The following is a 23854-nucleotide window of genomic DNA, read 5'->3' as shown; positions in this document are numbered from 1 at the left end:
TTCCTAAGAGTGTTCTGGGTAGGAGAAGGTTTAATAAATCTGTTTGCAACCAGGTTAATAATAGCAGCTAACATTTACTAAGGACTTTCTAGGTACCATGACTGTTCTAAGTGCTTTGGGTACATTAGCTCATTCAATTCTCATAACAACTCTACAAGGGATATACTATTATGATTCCCATTCTATGTTTTTTTGTTTTGTTTTAAAAAAAAGCACAGAGTGGCTCAGTAACTGTCCAAGGTCATATATCTGGTAAGTGAGGTTGTGGAGATTGAAACTTAGGTATTGTGGTTCCAGGCTCAGTCAAGACAGATCTGATGTCGTTGCTGGCCTCTGGCCACATCTAGTCATGTGGTCTTTGGCAAGTCACTCAATTTCTCTGAGCCTCTGCTCTTTAATGTAGAATTAGAAGTGATTGTAGCACCATTGTGAAGATTAAATGAAAGTATACATGCACAGGAGCTGTCATAGTTAAGCACTCAGTAAACCGTAGTTATAATTAGTCTAATAAGTATAAAACCATATCATTTAATTATGTAATTACTGGATTTGATGTCTTGTTTACTATTTTGTCTCCAGTACCTAAAACAGTGCCTGGCACATAGTAGGTTAAATTAATAATTGTTAAGTGAAGTTCCTCCATTAACATGGCTAAAGAAGTTTCCAGTCTGACTTTTCCAGTTGCATTTCCAGCTAGGTTCCTCCTCCTAGGTTAAGCCTACTGGTTTCAGTTTCTGGAGTTTTGACAACACTGTTCTCTCTGTGTCCTGTCTCCGTCTCCTTTGCACCTCCACTGACTCCCATTTGTCCCTGGCCCTTTAGCTTTCACCTACAAGTTTCAATTCAGGCATCACTTTTTCAGCAAGCCTTCTCTGAGCCCTAAGAGGCGTCAGGTGTGAGATATGCAGTTACCTTGGAAGAGGATGATGATAACACCCATCCTTTCTTTCTTTTCTTTTTCTTTTTTGAGACGGAGTCTCGCTCTGTCACCTAGGCTGGAGTGTAGTGGTGCAATCTCAGCTCACTGCAACCTCTGCCTCCTAGGTTCAAGTGATTTTCCTGCCTCAGCCTCCCTAGTAGTTAGGACTACAGGTGCGTGCCACCACACCCAGCTAATTGTTTGTATTTTTAGTAGAGATGGGGTTTCACCATGTTAGCTAGAATGGTCTCGATCTCCTGACCTCATGATCTGCCCACCTTGGCCTCCCAAAGTGAGTGCTGGGATTACAGGCGTGAGCTACCATGCCTGGGCAATATTCATACTTTCAAATGGATAATATTTAAATATTGACTGAATGTTGCATGGGGTTAGGGCCTATATAGAAAGGACATTTTTTCCTTGTCTTTTTATTTATTTGTATTTCTACTTACAAGGGAGAGGAATATTTACATTTTGTCTCAAAATCTAATTTATCCCAGTGAAATCCTGACATCTCTTGCAGACTGGACCTCTGGCTGGCTGCCCTGATTGTCAGCCTCTCATCAGTTTAAGTTCTCCAAAACGGAGTAAAACATCCTTTCTCTGGGATCCCACAGCCCCCATGGCTCTCCCTGTGATCACCCCATAGCTTGGTTGATTTACCTGCATTCCTGTCTGTTCCTATCATACTGTGAACTCCTCATGAGCAGGGTCTAGGTCCTAGGCACCTGTGTGTCTCATTGCCATTCCCACCGCTTGGCCCAAAGACTTACTTGGAACCATAATGATTGAATTAAATAACTCATCCACCTAAGATTTGTTGTGTCCTACTCTGTGCCTGGTCTTTTATTAGATGCAAATAATCATTGAGTACGAGTTCTTCTCCAGCAGGGGCAAAGAGGTGCCTAAGCCTCACTGGGTCCTGACTGATAGTGACAGAGCACAAGTACCAAAATGGTAGACAGAAGCAGGTGAATTCAAGATAGGTTGAGAAGGTCATTGGATATTAAGCTAAAGCCTGTAGAATAAATCCTTAGAAACAGTTTTATAGGTGAGAGGGCATCACCTCCTGTGAAGACCTTGGGAAGTTATCTAGCAACAAAGTTTGTCTGTTGTGTGTGTGTGTGTTTACAGTGTCTACCAAACACACTTCCAAGAGAACTTATTTTACTCACATAAAGCCAATATATTTTTAAAAAGCTATTCATATAAAGACAGGAATGATGAGAGTCATTTTAAAGAGGGAAGAGAAAATGGTTTCAGAAGCTCAAAATGAAAGAGTCACTCAACGTGAGATAAATTTAACTGTGTGCTTCTTGGCAACCAAAGTAAACAGAGAGAGAGAAAAAATACCCCTAGTGGATTATACAGTTGTCCTTGTATGAGAAAAGGAAAGTTGTAGTTTTTTGTTTTATTGTTTTGTTTTCAGGAGTTATACACCTTTTTCTGACATTATTTGCTAAGAGAGTTATTTCTCATATATTCCTATGTAAGAGATAGTGAGCCATTTCTTCAGCATTTTTGAAGTTTCAAGCATTTTTCAGATCATTTAGAGGAGGAAACTCAGGCCCTCAAGGTGGGGGCACTCACAGCCAGTTAGGAGGTAAAATTGGGATAGGAGCTTAAGATATCCCAACCTTCTTGCTTCCAATGTAAATGAAAGTGCCCTAAAAACACATTAGCTCAAATAACACATCCAGCCTCAAATAGTCCTTAGTAGCCTCTCTGTCTAATATTCTCTTTATGTAATTTTAAGAGGGAAAGGAGATAAACGTGTTTAATATCCATAGTAACTGGACGCCACTTATTTTCACTGTCAAAGCTGAAGTCTAGTCTAACAGTAGAAAACACTGAATGACAGAACAGAGACAATGGCCTTCATTTGGATTATCAGTACCAAGTGGAAGAGTTGGTGGGAGGTGAGGGGATTCATTCAGGCACTTGTTTTATTGTGGTTTCCACCTTTAGGTTAAAGCCTGACCCCTCACCCCTTTCACTTCTGGTTGGAGAACATGAATTTTACTTCTAATCATTAGCATAGAATACTTGCATGCCAGGTCCTTGTCAAACATTAAAACTTTGCTTTCTCTTTTTTTAAAACATTTGTAAAAGTTCAGGTGTAAAAAATATTCACTGACAATTGATGGAAACATGTAATATCCATCCATTTGTCTGGATATCTATTTTCCAGTGTGGATTATATGGAACATTAGTTCCATGAGACATTCAAATATTCAACAACAACAACAACAACAAACTAAATGTTCAGAGTTTCCCATGTGGAAAAATCTGCACTCCTTAACTGCCTCTTACAGATTCCCAGAGTACCTGGGGATAGTCAAGTCTGTCCCAAATCATGCAGTGGAGAAACATATTTCATTGATTCTAGAGTGCCCATATTTTCCACATTTTAACATTTCTGAAGTGGGAAGGTATCTTAGTTTCAATGATTTGACAGAGTTTATTTGGCAGTCTTTTTTTTCCTTGTTTCTTTCTTAGTGTTATGCAAACTGGTAGTGTTTCTTACCATTGTTAGCGGTCTTAGACTATACAAAATCTACTATATAATTAATCCAGAGTTTTCCATGGAATTCTATTTTCTATTCACTTCCTTCTTTTCTTTTTCGAGAAACTGTAGATTTTCCCTTGAATAAAACCTATAACCAAAGACCACTCAGAGAACACCTCCTCTGATCTTCGTTTTGGCTAATGTTGGGACAATCCTGAGGGTATTGGTGAAAAAGATTCCCATGATATCAGTTAGAAGGGTTAATGCAGTTGAGTTCCTTAGGTGCTGGTTCTAGCCCTAATGATCCCAGGATGAAGTTTTCACAGGTTTCTGCATTAGGAAAACTGGGAAGGAACCTGTTTCTTTCTTGCCTTAGTAATAGGATACTTAGATTTATTCCTAACATTGGTCCAAGTCTACCTGTTGTGCAGTTCCTTGAGCTATTCTTACCCTTAACTACTTTTCTCTCTCTCTCTCTCTCTTTTTTTTTTTTTCTCTTGAGACAGAGTCTCGCTCTGTTACCCAAGCTGGAGCGCAATGGCGCAATCTCAGTTCGCTGCAACCTCCTCCCAGGTACAAACAATTCTCCTGCCTCAGCCTTGCAGGCAGCTGGGATTACAGGTGCCCACCACCATATCCAGCTAATTTATTCTATTTTTAGTAGAGATGGGGTTTTGCCATGTTGACAGGCTGGTCTCAAACTCCTGACCTCAGGTGATCCGCCAGTCTTGGCCTCCCAAAGTTCTGGTATTATAAGCATGAGCCATCGTGCTTGGCCTATTCTTATTTTTTTTTCTTTTTCTTTTTCTTTTCTTTTCTTTTCTTTTTTTTTTTTTTTTTTTTTTTTTTTTTTTTTTTTTTTTTTTTTTTGAGGCAGAGTCTCGCTCTGTTGCCCAGGCTGGAGTGCAGCAGCGCAATGTCCGCCTCACTGCAAGCTCTGCCTCCCAGGTTCACATCATTCTCCTGCCTCAGCCTCCCAAGTAGCTGGGACTACAAGCGCCCACCACCACGCCTGGCTAATTTTTTGTATTTTTAGTAGAGATGGGGTTTCACTGTGTTAGCCAGGATGGTCTCGATCTCCTGACCTCATGATCTGCCTGCCTCCACCTCCCAAAGTGCTGGAATTACAGGCGTGAACCACCACGCCTGGCAGCCTATTCTTAATATTTTTAAGGATTTGATTCCCTTTCTTATTTTAAAAAAGTTTCTAGGATATGCATTTTGGTAATTCTGTTGATTCCATAAACCATTGAAGAATAAATTAATAAATAAAGGATAAAATACAGGAGAAAAAGAAATACTTTGCTTTGAGAGTTTGTACACAATACCATTTGTCTGTCGGTCTCAATTTTCTCCTTTGAACAACAAACAGATAGGAGGAGGTCATTTGTAATGAACTGGAAGGAGCACAGGATTTGAAGTAAGAAAATCCAAGTCAAGGTTCTGGCTTTTCCAAAATGCTCATGTGACCTTGATTAGTGCACTTAGATGTCCCAGGCCTCAGGATTCTCTGCGGCAATGTTGGAATGAAAGTACCCATCTCACAATGTTGCTATGAGGATTAAATAAAACATGCTCTGAGCTAAGCACATAGAAGGTTTTATGGTGCACTCTCAAAAATCCCATCTAGGTTTGCTATTCTCTATAATGTGATGGGTGTGTTAAGGGTAACACATCCATTGCCTTCAGCTAAAATGCCCAGTTTGTATCTCTGCACTCATTTTATATTTTTCATTTTGGCACATGTATAAATAGAGTTTCATGTAGATCTTGGCTGGTTTCCTGTGAGCCTACACTCTTTAGAATTTCTATAGGAAAATCTCCCAGATGACAGAATGTTCTAAAGAAGCTATATAATTATGTGTCATAGTACAAAAATAAAATTAAAAAAAGAAACCAACAACTAAATAGACCTTAGCATAAACCTTCCTATGCCCTTAGGTGGCTCGGAGGGGGAGCGGGGAGAACTGCTCCTGTTTCAAAACTCAGGGGATCATTTGCCTTTACAAGGATGGGATTTTTTTTTTCCCCTGAATCTCTCCTGCAAACCACAATCTTTTCCCACCCACAGGGAAAAGAAAAATCACTGTAAATCCACAGTTGTGATATGCTTAAAGTTGTACACACACACTCACATTCACACACACCTCTTGAGCTCCTAGGTTTGATTCCCAGCACCGCTATTGACTAGACATAGACATACCTCCATAAACAAGTCACTCAACTTCTCTAAACCTCAATTTTCTTATCTGAAAGTGGAAACAATACCTCCCTGTGAGTGTCATGCATTTCCTATTGCTTCTGTAATGAATCACCACAAAGTTAGCGTCCTAAAATATCACACTTTAGTTTACAGTTCTCAAGGTCAATATTCCTAAAATCAAGACAGTGACAGGGCTGCATTCCTTCTGGAGGCTTTAGGGGAAGATCTATTTCCTTGCCTTTTCCAACTGCTAGGGAGTATCTGCATTCATTGACTCATGGTCCCTTACTCTGCTCCCTCTTGTTCTCCTCTGCTTCTAAGTTGCATCTCCTCTTCTGACTAACACATTTATCTCCCTCTTATGAGGAACCGTGTGATGACATTGGGTCCACCCAGGTAACCCAGGATAATCTTCCCAACTCAAAATCCTTTACTTAATCCCATCTTTGAAGTCTCTTTTGCCATGTCAGATAACCTCGGGTGTTCGGGATTAGGATGTGGGCATTTTGAGGAGGCCATTATTCAACCTATTACAGGTTATAAGAAGCAAACTTTTATAATTTGGAGTCCTCTAATTCAGAAACATAGTTTGTATCTCTATCAACTGTTCTTTTAAAACATTCAGTGAAGTTTTTGACTTTGTGCATAAAGGTTTTGCACATGTCTTTTGGAGATGTACACACATACACTCAGACACACATACACACACAAATAATACATATATTTGACTTCTATATAATTCCATAGGCATAAATATAGACAAATTATATATATATACCTTATTTCCAATGAATGCCATATAAGAAGTTATCAATTATGTGCTGTGAAGCAGAAAAAAAAGGAATCAAAGAATAGCAACTATGTCAACTTTAAGAAACCTGGATCTAGGGAGAGGCTAGCAACTAGGATATGAGTACCAATGGAAATAAATTTATACTTCCTAGGATATGGAAATGGGTTAATAGACTGAATAACAACAACAATAACAATAATAAGCATAATAGCTGATGCATTACTTGAATACCGTATGAGAGATATGGTTTCATCCTTTGTATAAGTTATCTCTAATTTTTACATCCCCATGATAAGGATTGTCATTTTCCTTAATGGATTATGACACCAAAGCCTAGGGAAATTAGCAGACTTGATCAAGGTCATATAACTGGTAGATGGCACAACCTGTATTTGAACTCAAGTTTAGTTAGCTCTAAAATCTCAACTTGTGACTCCCTTAGAATCTCAATAAATTCACCAACATAGAAATTATACAGACTGGCCGGGCGCGGTGGCTCAAGCCTGTAATCCCAGCACTTTGGGAGGCCGAGACGGGCGGATCACGAGGTCAGGAGATTGAGACCATCCTGGCTAACACGGTGAAACCCCGTCTCTACTAAAAAACTACAAAAAAACTAGCGGGGCGAGGTGGCGGGCACCTGTAGTCCCAGCTACTCGGGAGGCTGAGGCAGGAGAATGGCGCAAACCCGGGAGGCGGAGCTTGCAGTGAGCTGAGATCCGGCCACTGCACTCCAGCCTGGGCGACAGAGCGAGACTCCGTCTCAAAAAAAAAAAGAAAAAGAAAAAGAAAAAAAAGAAATTATACAAACTACATTGTCAGTCTAAAAATGCAGTAATATTAGAAAAAGAGGAACAAACAAATTATCTACTTTGGAATTATATTTTTAAATATCTTCTAAGTGACACTTAGATATGGAAAAAATCAAACTCAAATTTTCACCTCGTTAGAAATGAGCAGGAGCATGAGGGCTGCATGTCAAACTTATGGGGTGTGGGCAAAGCCGCAGTCAGAAGCTTCAAGGCATTTATTAAGAAGCAAGAAAGATTGAAAACAAACAAATGAGGCATTTAACTCAAGCAGCCATAAAAAGAAGTATAAAACAAAGTCAGAGAAAACAGCAGGAAGGAATTAATACAAATAAAAGCTGAAATAAATTAAATAGAAAAGAAAAAAGGAAGCTCACCAATAAAATACAAAACACAAAAGGCCTATTCAAAGGAGAGAGCAAAGAAAACAAAAACACATTACGAATGAGCTAGTGCTTTAACTATAGAAACATAAAAGACAAAAAAAATTTAATGAGAACACTGCTTAGAACTTTACACCAATACATATGAAAGTCTCGATAAAATGCATTATAATGTTAGAAAATATAAATTACCAAGTTTGAGTCATGAGGATATAGAAAATCTAAATAGGCAGATAATAAGGAAATAAATGATAAGAGCTAAATATACACAACTGAAAAGAAGTCATCAAGCCCAGGGGATTTTATAGGCAAGACTTATCTAATTATCAGGTAATGGATAACATCTTTCCTATATAAACTGATCCAGAGAAAGAAACAAAAAAGGATAGTTTTTTAACTTATTCCGTAATCCTAATACCCAAACTGAGCAACTATATGCTTATCCATTTAGAAAAATTTAGTAGACATGTTAGAATGTTTAAGTTCTTTATGTTCGTAGGATACAACATCAACTTAGGAAAATCAGTAACAGCTTTTCTCAAATCAGTAATAACTATGTAGAAAACATAAAAGAAAGCATACATGAAAAACTGATCCTATTCCTGAAGTTTAAAAGAATGCAACAGTGTAATTTTTCACTCTAAAAGGCACATATGATCTTTACACACAAGCAAAGGAAGTACAGAGAGGTTACGTAGTTTGTCTGAAGTCACACAACTGGTAAGTGGCAGACTCAGGATTTGAACTCTGTTAGTCTGGATCCAAAACATACTTGGATAAACCTCTACAGCATAGTGCCTTTCATAAATGCCCATGAATAATCTCCAAAAGACACGTGCAAAACCTTTATGCAAATAGTCAAAAACTTCACTGAATGTTTTAAAAGAACAGTTGATAGAGATACAAACTATGTTTCTGAATTAGAGGACTCCAAATTATAAAGATGCTGTATTAGTCAGGATAAAATAAGCTTTCTTCCTGTAGCCAGTGAGCCTCCTCCCCCAACCAGAAGTTTGTGCACAAAAGTTAATTTCTTATTTGTGCAAAGTCTATTGTGATTGTGGCAGTCTTCCTCCATCCTGTAGAATGTATCAGGAACACATGGTTTCCAAGCTTGCCATAACAAGGGAAGAGGCAGCTTGAAAATCACAGGATGTTTTGAAAAGGCTAAGTCTGGTAGTGACTTGTATGGTGTCAGCACAGATTCCATTGTTCAGAATTCAGTTACGTGGCCCCTTCAGCCCAACTGCAAGACAGGCTTAGACATGTAGTCCAGGAAGAGGACATGGTGTTGTTAAGGCAAGATGTCTTTGTCACAGTTATCAGAAGTGCCCAGCACAGAGTTAACTTGCAAAACGTATTTATTAAATAAAAGAAAAGTAAATAAAATTAGTATTAAAATCTTCCCCCAATTTAGTTTACAAATTCAAAGCATGGCCACCCAAAATTCCACTAGGGATTTGCATATAATTTGATAAGCCCATTCTGAAATTCATTTGAAAGGAAAAGCATGGAAGAGCAGTCAGGACTTTGGAAACAGAAAACTAGTGTTGATGAAGGGGAGGAGTATTACTTTATTACTATATCCAAAACAGACAATAAAGCTACAGTAATTAAAATAGCTTGGAATTACTGCAGGAATATACAGATAATTAAACAGGAAAAACACCAACCATGTATACATGGCATATGTAGGGATTACACGTGTAAAAAAAATAACATTTCAAGTTTGTTGTTGAAAGGTCACACATTTCAGACAATTGTCAGCCATTTTAAAAAACAGTTAAGTTAAAATAACCACTCACACTACATTCAAAAATAAATGCTATACATATTAAATAACCAAAGATTTTTTAAACCTATGCAATACTACAATAATATACAGAAATATATTTATCATCTTGTGGGTTTCTAAAGATTGCACAAATTTCAGACACAAAGACCAAGGGAGAGAGGTAATAAGATATCAAAAGCAAGATTAAAATACAAGCACAGACTGGAAAAAATGTTAATATATATGGAAGGTGAAGGATAACTACCCAGAAAATATTTAGAGCATATATAAACCAATACAAAGAAAAGGGCAAATATCACAATAGAAAAATAGTCAATGTACATTAATGGATAATCTATAGAAGGAGAAATGCAAGTGACCATAATGTGAAAAGAAAGGTGCTGAACTTAATCAGTAACAAGGTAAATGCAAATCCAAACAAAAATGAGTTATTTTTCCTATCCTAGATTGGCAGTAATGAACATGAAAGATGTAGAAAAATGGGATCTCCCATTCATCAATTATAGGATTGTAAATGGTAGAGACTCTACAGGTGACTATTTAGTAGATCTATCAAAATTTTTAAATTCATAAAACATTGACCAAGCAATTTCTTTTCTGAGTATCTCTTTTACAGAATCACATAGTTGGGCGCAATGATATATGTGTAAAGATCTTCATTATGGCACTGTTCTTAATAACAAACAGCTATAAACTGCCAAAGTGCCCATCAATAAAAATTAGTTAAAAGCATTATGGTACATTTATACTGTGCAATGCCAAATAACCATTAAAAAAGATAGATCTATATGTTAGTATTTTGAAAAGATCTCCAAGAAATAGCATCAGGTGCAAATGCGTGTCTCACAACAATATATAGTGTAATTCGGTTTATGAGTTTATTATGAAATGTGTATGTGCATATGTGTGTGTATATAAATCCCCCCAATTTAGTCTGCAAATTCAAAGAAATGTGTATGTATACACACACACACACACACACACACAAACATACACGCACAATATGTATTTAAATGATCGAAAAACTCCCGGAAGAGCACATAACAATTAACAATGGTGACTTCTGGGACAGGAAGTGAGGAGTGGGAAATGAAGAAGTTCCATATTTTACTCTATAGACTTTGATAATGGTTTGTTTTGTTTTGTTTTGTTTTTGAGATGGAGTCTCACATTGTTGCTTGAACTGGAGTGCAGTGGCATGATCTCGGCTCACTACAACCTCCACTTCCCAGGTTCAAGTGATTCTCCTGCCTCCGCCTCCTGAGTAGCTGGGATTACAGGCACCTGCCACCATGCCTGGCTAATTTTTATTATTTTTTATTTTTAGTAGAGACAGGGTTTCACTATGTTGGTCAGGCTGGTTCGAACGCCTGACCTCATGATCCACCTGCCTCACCCTCCTAAAGTGTTGGGATTACAGGCGTGAGCCACTGCGCCCAGCCAGACTTTGATAATGTTTACTCAACTTCAACAATAATATATTTATTCACAGTTACACAGGCATGTGGGTGTGTGTGGATGGGGGGGGAGGAGAGAGAGAGAGAGAGAGAGAGAGAGAGAACTCTAGCCAGTATATCCAGGAAAACATTTCTCCATATTTTCTGAATAAATGGATGGAACTAGACTTTATCAAGCACTCATCATGTACGATTCACTTCCATATACACTCATTTCATCTGCACTGCAACTGTATTAAAAGGGACTTAGTAATATTTAGCAGATGCAAAAAGAAGGGGATATACTTTACCAAGGCTCCGAGACAGGGCCCTTTTCCAAGAGATTTCCCCATTGCACTATGGAAAGGAACATGTGAACGTTAGAAAGACAATCAGTGCATCAGTGCAGTACACCAGGGATTGGGGAAAGCGGAGAAACAGTGACGGTTTGCTTCATGCATGAGACTTCCTGGCTTTTCACTAGAGTAATCTTGGGTCAAGTTTTCAGCTATGCTTGTCTTCTTTCTGCCTCCAGTTCAACTCTATATCTGTAGCATCAGCTACTGCTTCCCACAACCTGTGTACATTTTCTTTCCAAACCACCATACAGAGCCTCTTCCTTCTCCCATCTGAGTTCCTGAGACCCTTTGCAGTTAGAATCAATGAATCTTTGCTACACCCTTTGAAAGAGAGGCAAATAAGCGATTGCCTGCTGTATACTTTCTCAAACTGGTATAACCCAACCAGGGTCATTTTGTGCACATAGAAGGCACTAGATTTGGAGGAGACAAAAATAGACAAATGTCCCTTTTTCTAACAGAACTGAATTTGAATATCAACTTTGCTACTTATAGTATGACATGCTTTACATCTTGGCTCCTTATTTTGCTTATGTGTAAAGCAGAAATGATGATATTACTCTTTCTTCATGGTTATATAATAAATACATAAAGTGTTCAGTGAATAGTGCATGCTCAACAAATAGAAATACCACCATTACTACCACTGTTATGATTATTGTGTTAAGTACATTGCAATTCCTGGGTTTTTTTTGTGGCCAATATATCATGTGACCTTATAGCATCCTACTGAATTAAGAAAGGTAGGAGTGTCTACTGTATTTTACACATGAGGAAACTGGGGATCATAGACATTAAATGACTCACTCATGTTCACATAGGTCACAAGGAGAAAAATGAAATTTGTACAGGTCTGTCCAATCTCACAGACGATTTTCTTGTCTTTACTTATTTATGTGCACCATACCCCTAGTGTGTAGCGCTGAACTTTGAAAAGGTAGACACTCATAGAATTCGAGTTTCTGGAATGATTTTTTAGGGGCTGAGATCTCTGATTTCTTGCCCCAACCACCCCCATCCACTCCAGCTCACGCCTCTCTGAGATTTCTTTGTCCCTGCAAATCTTCAAGTTGCAAATATTCAGATGCCTGTTTTGCCCATAGATGAGACCATCGCTGTCTCAAAGGCTGGTCAAGGGCTTTTCTGGCTATCAGAAATGGGTGGTTAGACTAACGGAGGCTGCTAAAATCCCTAAGTGAACAGAAGCCTTGTGCTGTCCATGGTCCTGGAAAGTTTCACCTCTGAGCTACCAGGATGATAAAAACCTTGTATTTGCTACAGTCTTCAAGCTTCGTTGACAGATGCACTGGGAATAGATTCTGGTTTGAGACACTAGTTGATAATTCCCTGTGAATTGGTCTGTCATGCTTTTTAAAGTCTGTGTGTTCATGGGAAACAGTTTTTAAATTTGCTTTGTGTGTGGATGTGCATGCTGGTGTCCCCTTGACTCCTCTAAAATGTCACAAATGACTTTCCTTGAATTTACCAATTTGCAGTATTAATGTGCTTCTCTCTAGACATCTGTGCCCTAGATAGATTCCAGGCAGAATAGCTGTCTCCTTCCTAAACTCTGACCTGTTTTGCAGGGAAAGGAGGCCTTGGTTTTAGGTCACCCCCAATGGGGGCATTCAGGGTGTGAAGCTAATTCTCAGCTCTGTTTTATCATACAGTTGCGTGGAGGAGTACAAACTGGCTCCTGATGGAAAATCCTGCTTAATGCTCTCAGATGTCTGCGAGGGCCCCAAGTGCCTCAAACCTGACTCCAAATTCAATGATACCCTCTTTGGAGAAATGCTACATGGTTACAACAACCGGACCCAGCATGTGAACCAAGGCCAAGTCTTCCAGATGACCTTTAGGTATGCTGTAGATACTTGCATATTGCTGGTCTGAGTCACTGACAAGCAACCTGGGCACAGGGAGGAAGCCATGGGCACAATGGGGTAGAAACCTGTTATTCAGGCCAACATCACTTTAAGCTCACAGGTACCCTCTTAAAGAGTGTTGAAAGTCAGCTAAATTTATTCCATAAGGTTTCTTTTTCATGGTCCTGGCATATATTTGTCCCACTATACCATTTTCCTAGCTCTATCCACATATTTTAAATTCAATCTTTAATTATCCTATAAGTACAGTTAATGGCATTTTGAAAAACATTAATTAATCTTTCAGTCTACTGAAAAATAAGTATTTTATGTATGCTGTTCAGGCAGTTCAAAAATAAAGACATTTAATGTAGTAGGAAATAAAAATCCCATCACCCAGATATACCTAGAATTAACATTTTCCTGAATGCTCTTAAAATTTCTACTTCTCTCTTTCTTGCTCTGTTTTTTCCTATCTGCCTACACACACACACACACACACACACACACACACACACACACACCCTAAATCCCAGTAAAGCTGTTTAGAAATTGCTTTTTTCACTCAATAAGTGAGTGATGGCTAGGTTGGCCAGATTATGTGAGGATTAAACATGCAAGATGTTGGTAAAGGGTTTCCTTGGACAGTTGAAGAAACTGGAACTGTTCTGCCTAAAGAAGATAAACCTTAAGTGGTGACTTATTCATGCCTCAAAGCTTGAAGAACCATAAGGTAGTAGAGTGAGATTTGTTGCATGTATAGAAAAGGATTATCTAAATGCACACACACACACACACACACACACATGCACACACACATACTTTTAGCCATGTTTGCGTAAAAAAAGAATAAGATATTATCACAAAGCAAGGTTCTCCTAATCATTTGAGGTCATATCAATAAAAGTCAGAACTAGTAATAAGTCACCATGATAGTCATTGTTTCCACTCCATCATCTTACTAATAGTAGTGATAATTGTATTATGAGTGGTAATAATGGTTACCATTTATTAATAATTATTCTGTATCAAGCTCTTTACTAGTAACTACTACTGCTAACAATAATAATGTCCACTAACATTGATTCAGCATACGCAAAAGGGTTTTCTAAGTACTTTTTATCTATTAAGTTATGTAATCCTCACAATGATCCTGTGAGGCAGGGGTTATTATCATCCTTTTTATACGGAAGAGAAACAGAAATCTAAAGTAGCTTTCCAAAGACTCCCTTCAAGGAAAGAGGAGAGCCAAGATAATTTCATTTTAGCTTCATTATTGGAATCATTGGAGGCACTATGACCTCCATTTTACAATTGAGAAATTAATCCAGAGAGGTTGAGTGACTTTCTCAAGTTCATCATCTAGTAAGAGGTAGAGTCAGGAATCAGATGTAACTTCAGCTGACTCTAAAACCTTGCTCTTGTATTTCAATTCAGCATACCCTCTTACTCCCATTTTAGAGAATGAGAATGGAGATGTGAATTCACTAAAACTGTTCATCCTTGTAATCATCATATACTCTTTCAGAACCTCCTCTTTCCCATGTACCATGCTGGTTATTGGGCATAAGATGGAAAATGAGAGAGAAATAGCCCCTCTGACACTTTAGGTATCGTTGGCAGGTGGACCCACGACTCAGATACTCAATCAGAGGCTGAATGCTACTTTACTGGAAAAGCTCTGAGCCAGGGATGGTGGCTCACACCTGTAATTCCAACACTGTGGGAGGCCTAGGTGGGAGGATCACTTGAGCCCAGGAGTTTGAGACCAGCCTGGGTAACTTTGCAAGACTCCATCTCTGCTTTAAAAAAAAAAAAGAAAAGAAAAAGAAATTAAAACTGGGCCTGGCGTGGTGGCTCACACCTGTAATCCCAGCACTTTGGAAGGCCGAGGCGGGCAGACCACGAGGTCAGGAGATTGAGACTATCCTGGCTAACACGGTGAAACCCCATCTCTACTAAAGATACAAAAAAATTAGCCAGGTGTGGTAGCAGGCACTTGTAGTCCCAGCTACTTGGGAGGCTGAGGCAGGAGAATAGCATAAACCCGGGAGGCAGAGCTTGCAGTAAGCCGAGATCGCGCCACTGCACTCCAGCCTGGGCGACAGAGCAAGACTCCATCTCAAAATAAAATAAAATAAAATAAAATAAAAAATAAAACAGTTATTGGAACATGGTGGTACATGCCTGTAGTCCCAGCTACTCGTGAGGCTGAGGCAGGACCATCACTTGAGCCTGGCCACTCAAGGTTACAGTGAGCTATGATCATGCCACTGAAATCCAGTCTGGGCAACCGAGTGAACACTTGTCTATTTAGAAAAAATAAAAAAATAAAGAACAACAAAAATCAGAAAAAGCTCTGAGGGAAATTTAAGGATAGTCTGGATGAACTGTGGTTCAATGCTGAGATTCTATGATACTAGTTTTCTATAATTTTAATGGTCTATGAAAGTATGTCTTGAGCAACATCATGGATAGAATAATGCTGCTTGGAATACAAAAGAAAAAAATAAGGAATTATTCCTTCTCTTTGAGGAAGAAATTTAAAAGCTTGCAAGATGACACGCACAAGTTTTAAAAAAATAGAAAAATTTAATTTGCAAAGCAGTGTTCCAAGGAAAGACAATGGTTTCCAAAGAGTTCCCATGGGAAGCCTGTTGAAAGGAATTAGAAGGAAAGATAAAGGGCTTCTCAAAAGACAAGGCTTGTGAACTGAGGTTTGAAGTGATAGCAAAGAATAGTGCCTCTTGGGAGAGATAAGAGTTAAAGGGCATTTTCCTGTCCAGGAAGGAGCCTGCAAAGGCCCAGACATATGGAAAAGCAACAGTGGGAGTCAAGAAAACAGACTTGCAAATGAACCTGACTTCAAATCCCAGCCCCATCCACGACAAGCATAATTCTACGCTTCATCTTTAAAACGGGGTGCTTTTAACAGAAGCTAGCCATTTCCATAGGTACATTGCATGTTTTATGGAGTTTCATTTCTCACAGCAGCTCTCAGAGTAACTGGCATTTGATAATTGAGTCAATGTACCATTCTCTTGTGTGAAGAATAGCTTGGTCCAAAAGAAGGATCCACATGTGTAGTAAGAGGCTAGATCCTGAACAAACTTCATTAAATCCTGGGATCTCATTTCACATGCAGGGAAAGGACTTGTTCACAAAGCAAGTCATTGTGGGACCAGCCCATGTTCTCAGACCTCCTGACTGCCTGGGGTGTTTATCTTCCCGCCGCCAACAGACTCGTCAGTAAGAAAGAGCATGGCACCGCTGGGGGTGGTGGCTCAGGCCTGTAATCCCAGCACTTTGGGAGGCTGAGGCGGGCGGATCACGAGGTTAGAAGATCAAGACTATCCTGGCTTACACAGTGAAACCCCGTCTCTCCTAAAAATACAAAAAATTAGCCAGGCGTGGTGGTGGGCGCCTGTAGTCCCAGCTACTCGGGAGGCTGAGGGAGGGGAATGGCGTGAACCCGGGAGGCGGAACTTGCAGTGAGCCGAGATAGCGCCACTGCACTCCAGCCTGGATGACAGAGCGAGACTCTGTCTCAAAAGAAAAGAAAAGAAAAGAGCATGGCATCTTAAAGCCTGGCCTAGGGGTGTCCAGTCCCAGTCCCAGACACAACTTTAGGCCCATTAAAAGTCTTTGTTCTGCCTCAAACACTCTGCTTATTGTTTCCAACTTCTCAACCCTGGATTGCCTCTGAACAGCCAGAGCCTAAGTGCCCTGATTTGCCCATGGAGAGGAGTAGAGTGAACAGACCAGGATTTTCTCTTTTGATGACAGCCTCAAGATTTAGAAAACTCCCAAGACTACCACCATTATATTAGAGCAATCCATTCCATTTAAGCTCTGTCATCCTTGGCTTCAGCTAAACTTTCTTTGCAATTATTTCCATCTCCCGACCATGTAACCTCTTGGAACCATGCTAAGTCAGTTGCCTCCCCACTGTGGAAAGGCAAGCCACTTCTGATGAGTCTAAATTTATCTTTTCCTTTTCTTTCCTTTTGAAATGGAGCCTCACACTGTTGCCTGGGCTGGAGTGCAGTGGCGTGATCTCAGCTCACTGCAACCTCCGCCTCCCGGGTTCACACGATTCTCCTGCCTCAGCCTCCCAAGTAGCTGGGATTACAGGCACACACCACACCTGGCTAATTTTTTGTATTTTTAATAGAGAAAGGGTTTCACTATGTTGGTCAGATGGGTCTCAAACTCCTGACCTCGTGATCCACCCACCTCGGCCTCCCAAAGTGCTGGGATTACAGGCATGAGCCACCGCGCTCAGCCCTAAATTTATCTTTTTCAAGTCTCCCTTCCTGAGCTCCAGGCAGTGGGGAGAATGGAGCTCCTTTATCCTTCATGTTACTGAAAGCCTGCAAGTATTTCAGCATCAAATGCAGTTGTCATTTCTCTCCTCCTCCTACTTCCTTTCCTCCCTCCTCTAAGTAATCTCTGGTCCAGCCCTAGAGAGTAGCCAGCAAGTACTGCCACCAGCCGTCTCACCATATGCCTCATTTCCTGACAATTGGCTGGCCGAGGATATCAAACTCTCTACCAGCTAGTGTCTCCTGTGTGACAGCTACAGTTCTGCTTTGTTCTCCTCCCTGCCCCTGCCTAGATCACCCCACCTAGCAACTGCTGATACAAGAGAGGTCTGTGTTTTCCATTTCCTCTCTTGAATCTCTGAAAGAGCAACCCGGATTTCTGCTTTACAAAGCGCTTAAAAATGTAATGTCTCTGACCTAGACGAGAACTTAAAGATTAACTATTTCAGACCTTACTTGTACAGATGGAGAAACAGAAGCTCAGGAAAGGATATAACTGGCTCAGTATTCACAGTGACTGGAACTCCTCTCATGCTGAAAGTTAGTTTCGGACTCCCAAACCAGTGCTCCCTGGTTTCTTGTTCTGCAATAAAGGATGTATGCAACTACTTTATATCCCATATCAGCATGTGGTGAGGAGGGCTATGTGTTCTATCCCTATTCTCAGTGTAGAGTGAGGACCCAGGTGTCACAGGGGGAGACCAAATTGATAACTAAGGAGGGATCTTAGGCAAGGACCACTCCATGGGGAGCTACCTCTTCAGGTCACTGCATGTAGGCTACAGCCTGTTCCTGAGGGTGTGAGCATGTGGTGATATTTCCTGACTAGTCCGAGGGTTCGCACTGTGTGCAAAGATTAAGCATGGTGCACATTAAGGGACTCACATGGAAAGCTTAAGATAGGGCAAGAGTGACAAGGAGACTCAGACAGACAGAGCAGAGGCAGGGAGAGAGAGGCAAAAACAGAGGAGACGCTAAAGAACAGCCTGTGTCACAGCAGGAGGGAACAGCAAGCAAAGAAAGAATTAAGAAGAGATGTAGAGCAGTGAACAGAGTTAAAGAGTTACAGAGACAGACAACAGAAGGTGGGGAAGTGGGAAATGTGTGCAAGATGGAAAGACTGAAGGAGACATGAAAAGATCAAGAAAGAAGTACACGGAGTTCATACAAAAGTCAAAATACAGTTTATTCCTAGGAAGGGAATGGGGCTTGTTTTGAGAGACTGGATGGAGATGAGAGAGACCACTGGATAGGAATTAGGTTGAAATTGACATGAATGAAGCCTTTGGTAAAATGTCAAGTTCTGTGGAAATGGGAAGAGCCAATGATTTTGCTTCCAAATTGCTCCCAGGTCCAGTAAGCGATGTCAAGCTTTGTTGTTTCTTATCCCTTCCAGTGCACAATGTTGGTCTTAGTGATCCATATAGGGTCACTGTCAGAATCCCCTTTCCTTTGTTCTTGATCAGTGTGGGAATTGACAGACTGTTCAAGTGAGATAAACTCACCAAAGGTTGGTGGTATTTGATGTTTATTTGTTTGTTTTTTACTCTCTCCCTGCCCCCTTACCCTCATTCATTCTACTTCATTCCTATAAGGAAGAAAGGTCAACTTTGGTTATAGATTGCAGAGATTTAGATAAACATCAGTCAAGAACTATTATTGAACCTGGTGTCTCAGAAATGGCAGGAAGGAGAAGTTGCTTGGAAATGGGGACTGAGCAAATTACAGTGGTAGATCTTGCAAAGGCCTCATCATAAATAAGATAGGTCTGCTGGCCACAGGCATTTGCCCATAGGCCCTCAAGAATGACCTGCAAAGAGCTGGAGGAGCTCATGAAAGATTTATTAGAAAGGGACTTTTCAATCTTGTCTGCTTATCAGATGTGCATATTGTATAGCATAAGAGGACAGTTTGGGGTAAGATGTGGGATTTGGGGATTCAGCACCGACAACCCACGCCTGGCAAGACAGAAGGGCTTTCTATAAGGATTCAAGGAAAGCTGGTCTTTGTTAGTAGCATTCACTCTTTCCCCCACTGAGGATACTGAGTCAGTTCTTATTAAGTGGTCTCCAAAGCTGTTCTGGCCTATGATTTTTCTAGTGCCTTCCTAAGAGACGATTAATTAAACATGCTGCTTCTGAAACCTTCTTTCCCCTCCCTTCCACCTCTTTCCCTCCTCCCCCCTTTTAATGGTGTGCACATTTTTTATGTGTCTGGTCTTATACTGAATACTTTATGTGTTTTTCCATTTGATCTTTTCACACCTATTGCAAAGGAGCCATTAACAACTTGGCTTTATGAATAAAAGGAAATGAATGTATCAGTCAGAATGCATTAGTTTGTGTCTTGGGAACAAACAATTTCAAACTTCAGTGGCTTGAATGTGAAAGTTTTTATGTGTTGGTCATACCACATGCCTCTCCCTGGATGGCAGGGGCCCTGGCCGTTCTAGTGTTTGGAAATCTAGACTGACAGAAGAATCACCTTTCTGTGCTTCCATTAATGCTTTCATAGTGAGAAACAAACTTGGCTATCATAACTTTCTCCTAGCAGTGAAATTCTGCTTCTATTTCTAGTCAAATTAAGTCCCATTGCTATCTCAAAGGACTGGACAGAGACATGCTATCTTATGATGCGTCTTACGATAAGACATGCTATCTTATCTCAGCACATCGTAAGACGCTGAGAAGCAAAGGCACAGAAATATCTGTGGGACACTGAAGCACAGAGAGATTAGGCTAACTAGCCTAGCAGTCAAACAGCTAAAGAAGTGATAGCATCTGGGTTTAACACCAAAGTTCACTTAGCAGTCATGCCTTCCAGGCTCCTAGCACTCTCCTGTTTCATATTGCAGCCTCTGAGAACTATAATACGTCCTTCTATTCTCTTGTCAATTTCTTTCATTCAGTTACTGAAGAACCACAAACTTTATAGCTGGAAAAACCTTGGAGAACAATTTGTACAAACTCTCCTCTTGTTTGTTTGTTTGTTTGTATGGGACAGAGTCTTGCTCTGTCACCCAGGCTGGAGTGCAGTGGCACGATCTTGGCTCACTGCAACCTGTGCCTCCTGGGCTGAACTGATTCTCCTGCTTCAGCCTCCAGAATAGCTGGGATTACATACGTGTGCCATCATGCCCAGCTAATTTATGTATCTTTAGTAGAGACAAGGTTTCACCATGTTGGCCAGGCTGGTCTTGAACTCCTGGCCTCAAGTGATCCTCCCACCTCAGCCTCCCAAAGTGTTGTAATTATAGGTGTGAGCCACTGCACCTGGCCAAACTCTCCCCTATAGTAGATGGGATACCTGAGGCTCACAGTGGTTAAGTAAAGTGCCTAAAGTTGTATCACTAATACATGAATAAGCCAGTCCTTCAACCCTCAGCCTGTTTGTCTGCACTATATTCTGTCTGAAGGCTTGGAGACATGGCATCCAACCCTGTACAGAAGCACCAATGCCAAGGTCCCGTAGAGAATTAGTGGCAGAACCAGGCCTGGAAGTTGTGTTTGTGCACTCTCAGGTCTGTGTGCTTTGTAACAGATGATGATCTCATTGAAATAAGAAAAAGCAAAAGAGGCTGTTAGTGGAGACAGTATTAATTAAAAGGAGGCATTAGCTTCTGATATTTCAAGGCTATTCCCAAGCCTCTCTATGAAGCAATATTCTGCAATATTCAAGCTCTTAGCAAAATCCTTAATTTGTCACTTGGAAACATAGCAGTTTGCTGCCTTCTTTGCGGGACCATCGGCAAGATCTTGGAAGTGCACTGAGGACAGCATTTGGAACTGGATTAGAGGAGTCAAGGGGTGAATTTTCCTGGCAGTCTAACTCCTGAACTGGTTACAGAAAAAAATCTCTTTTCTTTTGTGTGGCTCCATGTTTCCAAGGTTTTCTGACATCTTTGGCAGGAATCAAGACCAATGTTGGGCGTACCATAGGGGCTGGAATCAGAAAGCTAAATTTCTTTTTTCAAACCACTTTATTAAAGTATAATTGACATTAAAAAAGCTGTTCGTATTTAATGTACACAACTCGATTAGTTTGGAGATAAGTATATACGAGTGAAACCATCACCACCATCAAGGCCATAGATAGATCCATTACCTTCCATAGCTTTCTCCTACCCTCTTTGTTTATTTAGTTTTTTTGTGCATTTTGGTATGCCAAGATGGGAGGATCTCTTGAGGCCAGGAGTTCAAGACTAGTCTGAGGATTATAGTGATATCACATCTCTACAAAAAAAAAAAAAAAAAGTTAGCTGAACATGGTGTTGTGCAGCAGTAGTCACAGCTACTTGAGAGGCTCACGAGAGCCCAGGAGTTTAAGGCTGCAGTGAGCCGTGATGGCACCACTGCATTCCAGCCTGAGTGACACTGTGAGATCCTGTCTCAAAAAACAAAATGAAACACTTAACATATCTTAGTGAAATTTGAGTCTACAATACAGTATTGTTAGCTATGGAGACTATACTGTAAAATAGATCTCCAGAACTTATTTATCTTGCATAATAAAACTTTGTTCCCAAAACCTTGTACCCTTTAGTCCTTGCCTCCCCATTTTTCCGTTCACCTAGTTTCTGACAACTGCAATTATACCTTCTTCTCCTATGAGTTTCTGATACTGTTCTGCCATTTCCTGCTGTATCACCCTTGACCATTCTTCTCCCTGGTTTCTGTGGCCTCTTCTGTAAATTAAGGCTAGTGCAAATATCAGACAGAGGCTGAGAGCATCTGATACAAAGCATAGCATTTTTGCTACTCAACTCTTATGGCCAGGAGCTTAGTGAAGCCTTTCCTATTCACAAGAATCACAAGGGACTACACCAAGACCCACCATTTTTCCCAGAGAAGGGGATCAGAAAAGTGCATTTTTACCAGTATTTCCAGGTGGTTCATATGATCCAACAATTTTGGGATACAATGACTTGGTGTTTAAGAGGCTAGCTCTGGACTCAGAGACCCAGCTTGCCTTTGGTCAACGGTGTGACTGGAGGCACATTATTTCATTAAGCCTCAATTTCCCCCATCCCTAAATTAAGAATAATAGTAACAATGCCCACTTCCTGGTGTTGAGATAATTAAAGGGAATTGGAACCTGTTTCATATCTGTCCTTGGCAGACAGAAGACCCACGTGCCATAGGGGGCTACCAGGTTCATCACTAAGGAGGCGCTGTAAGCAAAGCTCACCTGCATATGCAGGATTATGCAGGGACTAGATCCTCTTCCTGACTGGTGTGCTGCTGTTAAAAGCTAAGAGGGTCCAAATCCCGTGTCTGCCCTTTCCAAGCTGTGTGGCTTTGGATAAATTTCTTAACTTCAATAATCTCAAGATCTTCAACGATAAAGTGGCGTTTTATCTTAAAATATCCTCCAAGAGCTTTGGCAAGGATTTAACAGGCAAATAAGCAAAGCTCCCAGCACACAGTAGGTTCCCAATAAATATTCCTTTCTCTGCCTTAAATTGCATTCCTTTCCCCCCAATTCCAGGAGCCATACAGCAAATGAAGATTTTTTTTTTTTTTTTTTCATTCCCTGCAAAACTTTTTTCTGAACTGGAGCCAGGGTTATTCTCTCAACTTCTTCCAAGCAGCACATGTTTTGGTAAACATGGTGCTTTCATCAAATGCCCAGGATAGGGGTGGAAGCTCAGCCCTTCATGCTCTGGGGATGAGGGTCATGGGAAGTGGACAGCTCAGCTAGCAGTGTAGAATCACAGCCTCAGGAAAACATAATCTCTCCAGTGTGTTCTGTCACCTGTGTCTTATAGGGTCACCCTTTTTTTTTCCTGCCTGAACATTCTATAGTGAAATACATCTCATTAGGAATGTGGGATTTAAGTGTTCATATTTACTATGTGGAATTCGATAAAGGGCCTGGGCCCAGATCCAAAAGTTGCAGTGGTGTGCTAATCTCCCACCTCTGGGGTGATATTAAAAATATTTAATGATAAGGCCAGGTGCGGTGGCTCACACCTGTAATCCCAGCACTTTGGGAGGCCAAGGTGGGTGGATCACGAGGTAAGGAGTTCGAGACCAGCCTGGCCAACATGGTGAAATCCCGTCTCTATTAAAAATACAAAAAAATGAGCTGGGTGTGGTGGCGGGTGCCTGTAATCCCAGCTAATTGCGAGGCTGAGGCAGGAGAATTGCTTGAACCCAGAAGGCGGAGATTGCAGTGAGCCGAGATCGTGCCATTGTACTCTAGTCTGGGCAACACGAGTGAAACTCTGTCTCAAAAAAACAAGCAAACAAACAAAACAAAAACAACAACAAAAATTACCAATAAGCATAGAAGTGCCACTTGCCCAATAGGAAAGGAGGCCCTTTCAAACAGCATGAAGCTTAACCAGCAAGTCTTGCTGGACTCCACATCAGTCTCACTCACCTACTACCTGTCCTAGTTTTCTTCCCCTATTATCACCACATCACATCCTCTGTCCATTTCCCAATACCCTTAAA

The 23854-nt window shown here is 40.6% G+C and overlaps 1 protein-coding gene across 4 annotated transcripts in view; it reads left to right on the top strand.

Moving 5' to 3' along the window:
• ASTN2 (astrotactin 2) overlaps nt 1-23854 on the top strand; it is a 1032132-nt gene that overhangs the window by 657618 nt on the left and 350660 nt on the right. The window contains exon 2 of one of the 4 annotated variants that reach the window (XM_031654867.1): nt 12877-13065. The exons of the other annotated variants lie outside the window; for them this stretch is intronic. Coding sequence (XP_031510727.1) covers nt 12877-13065 — 189 coding nt within the window. The remainder of the gene's footprint in view (nt 1-12876; nt 13066-23854) is intronic. 4 annotated transcript variants of the gene reach the window in all.

The sequence above is a fragment of the Papio anubis genome, chromosome 13 (genome assembly GCF_008728515.1).
Source record: "Papio anubis isolate 15944 chromosome 13, Panubis1.0, whole genome shotgun sequence".
In the NCBI taxonomy this organism is placed as follows: domain Eukaryota; kingdom Metazoa; phylum Chordata; class Mammalia; order Primates; family Cercopithecidae; genus Papio; species Papio anubis.
The sequence above is the reverse complement of the archived record's forward strand: the minus strand, read 5'-3'. Positions and strand labels throughout refer to the sequence as shown.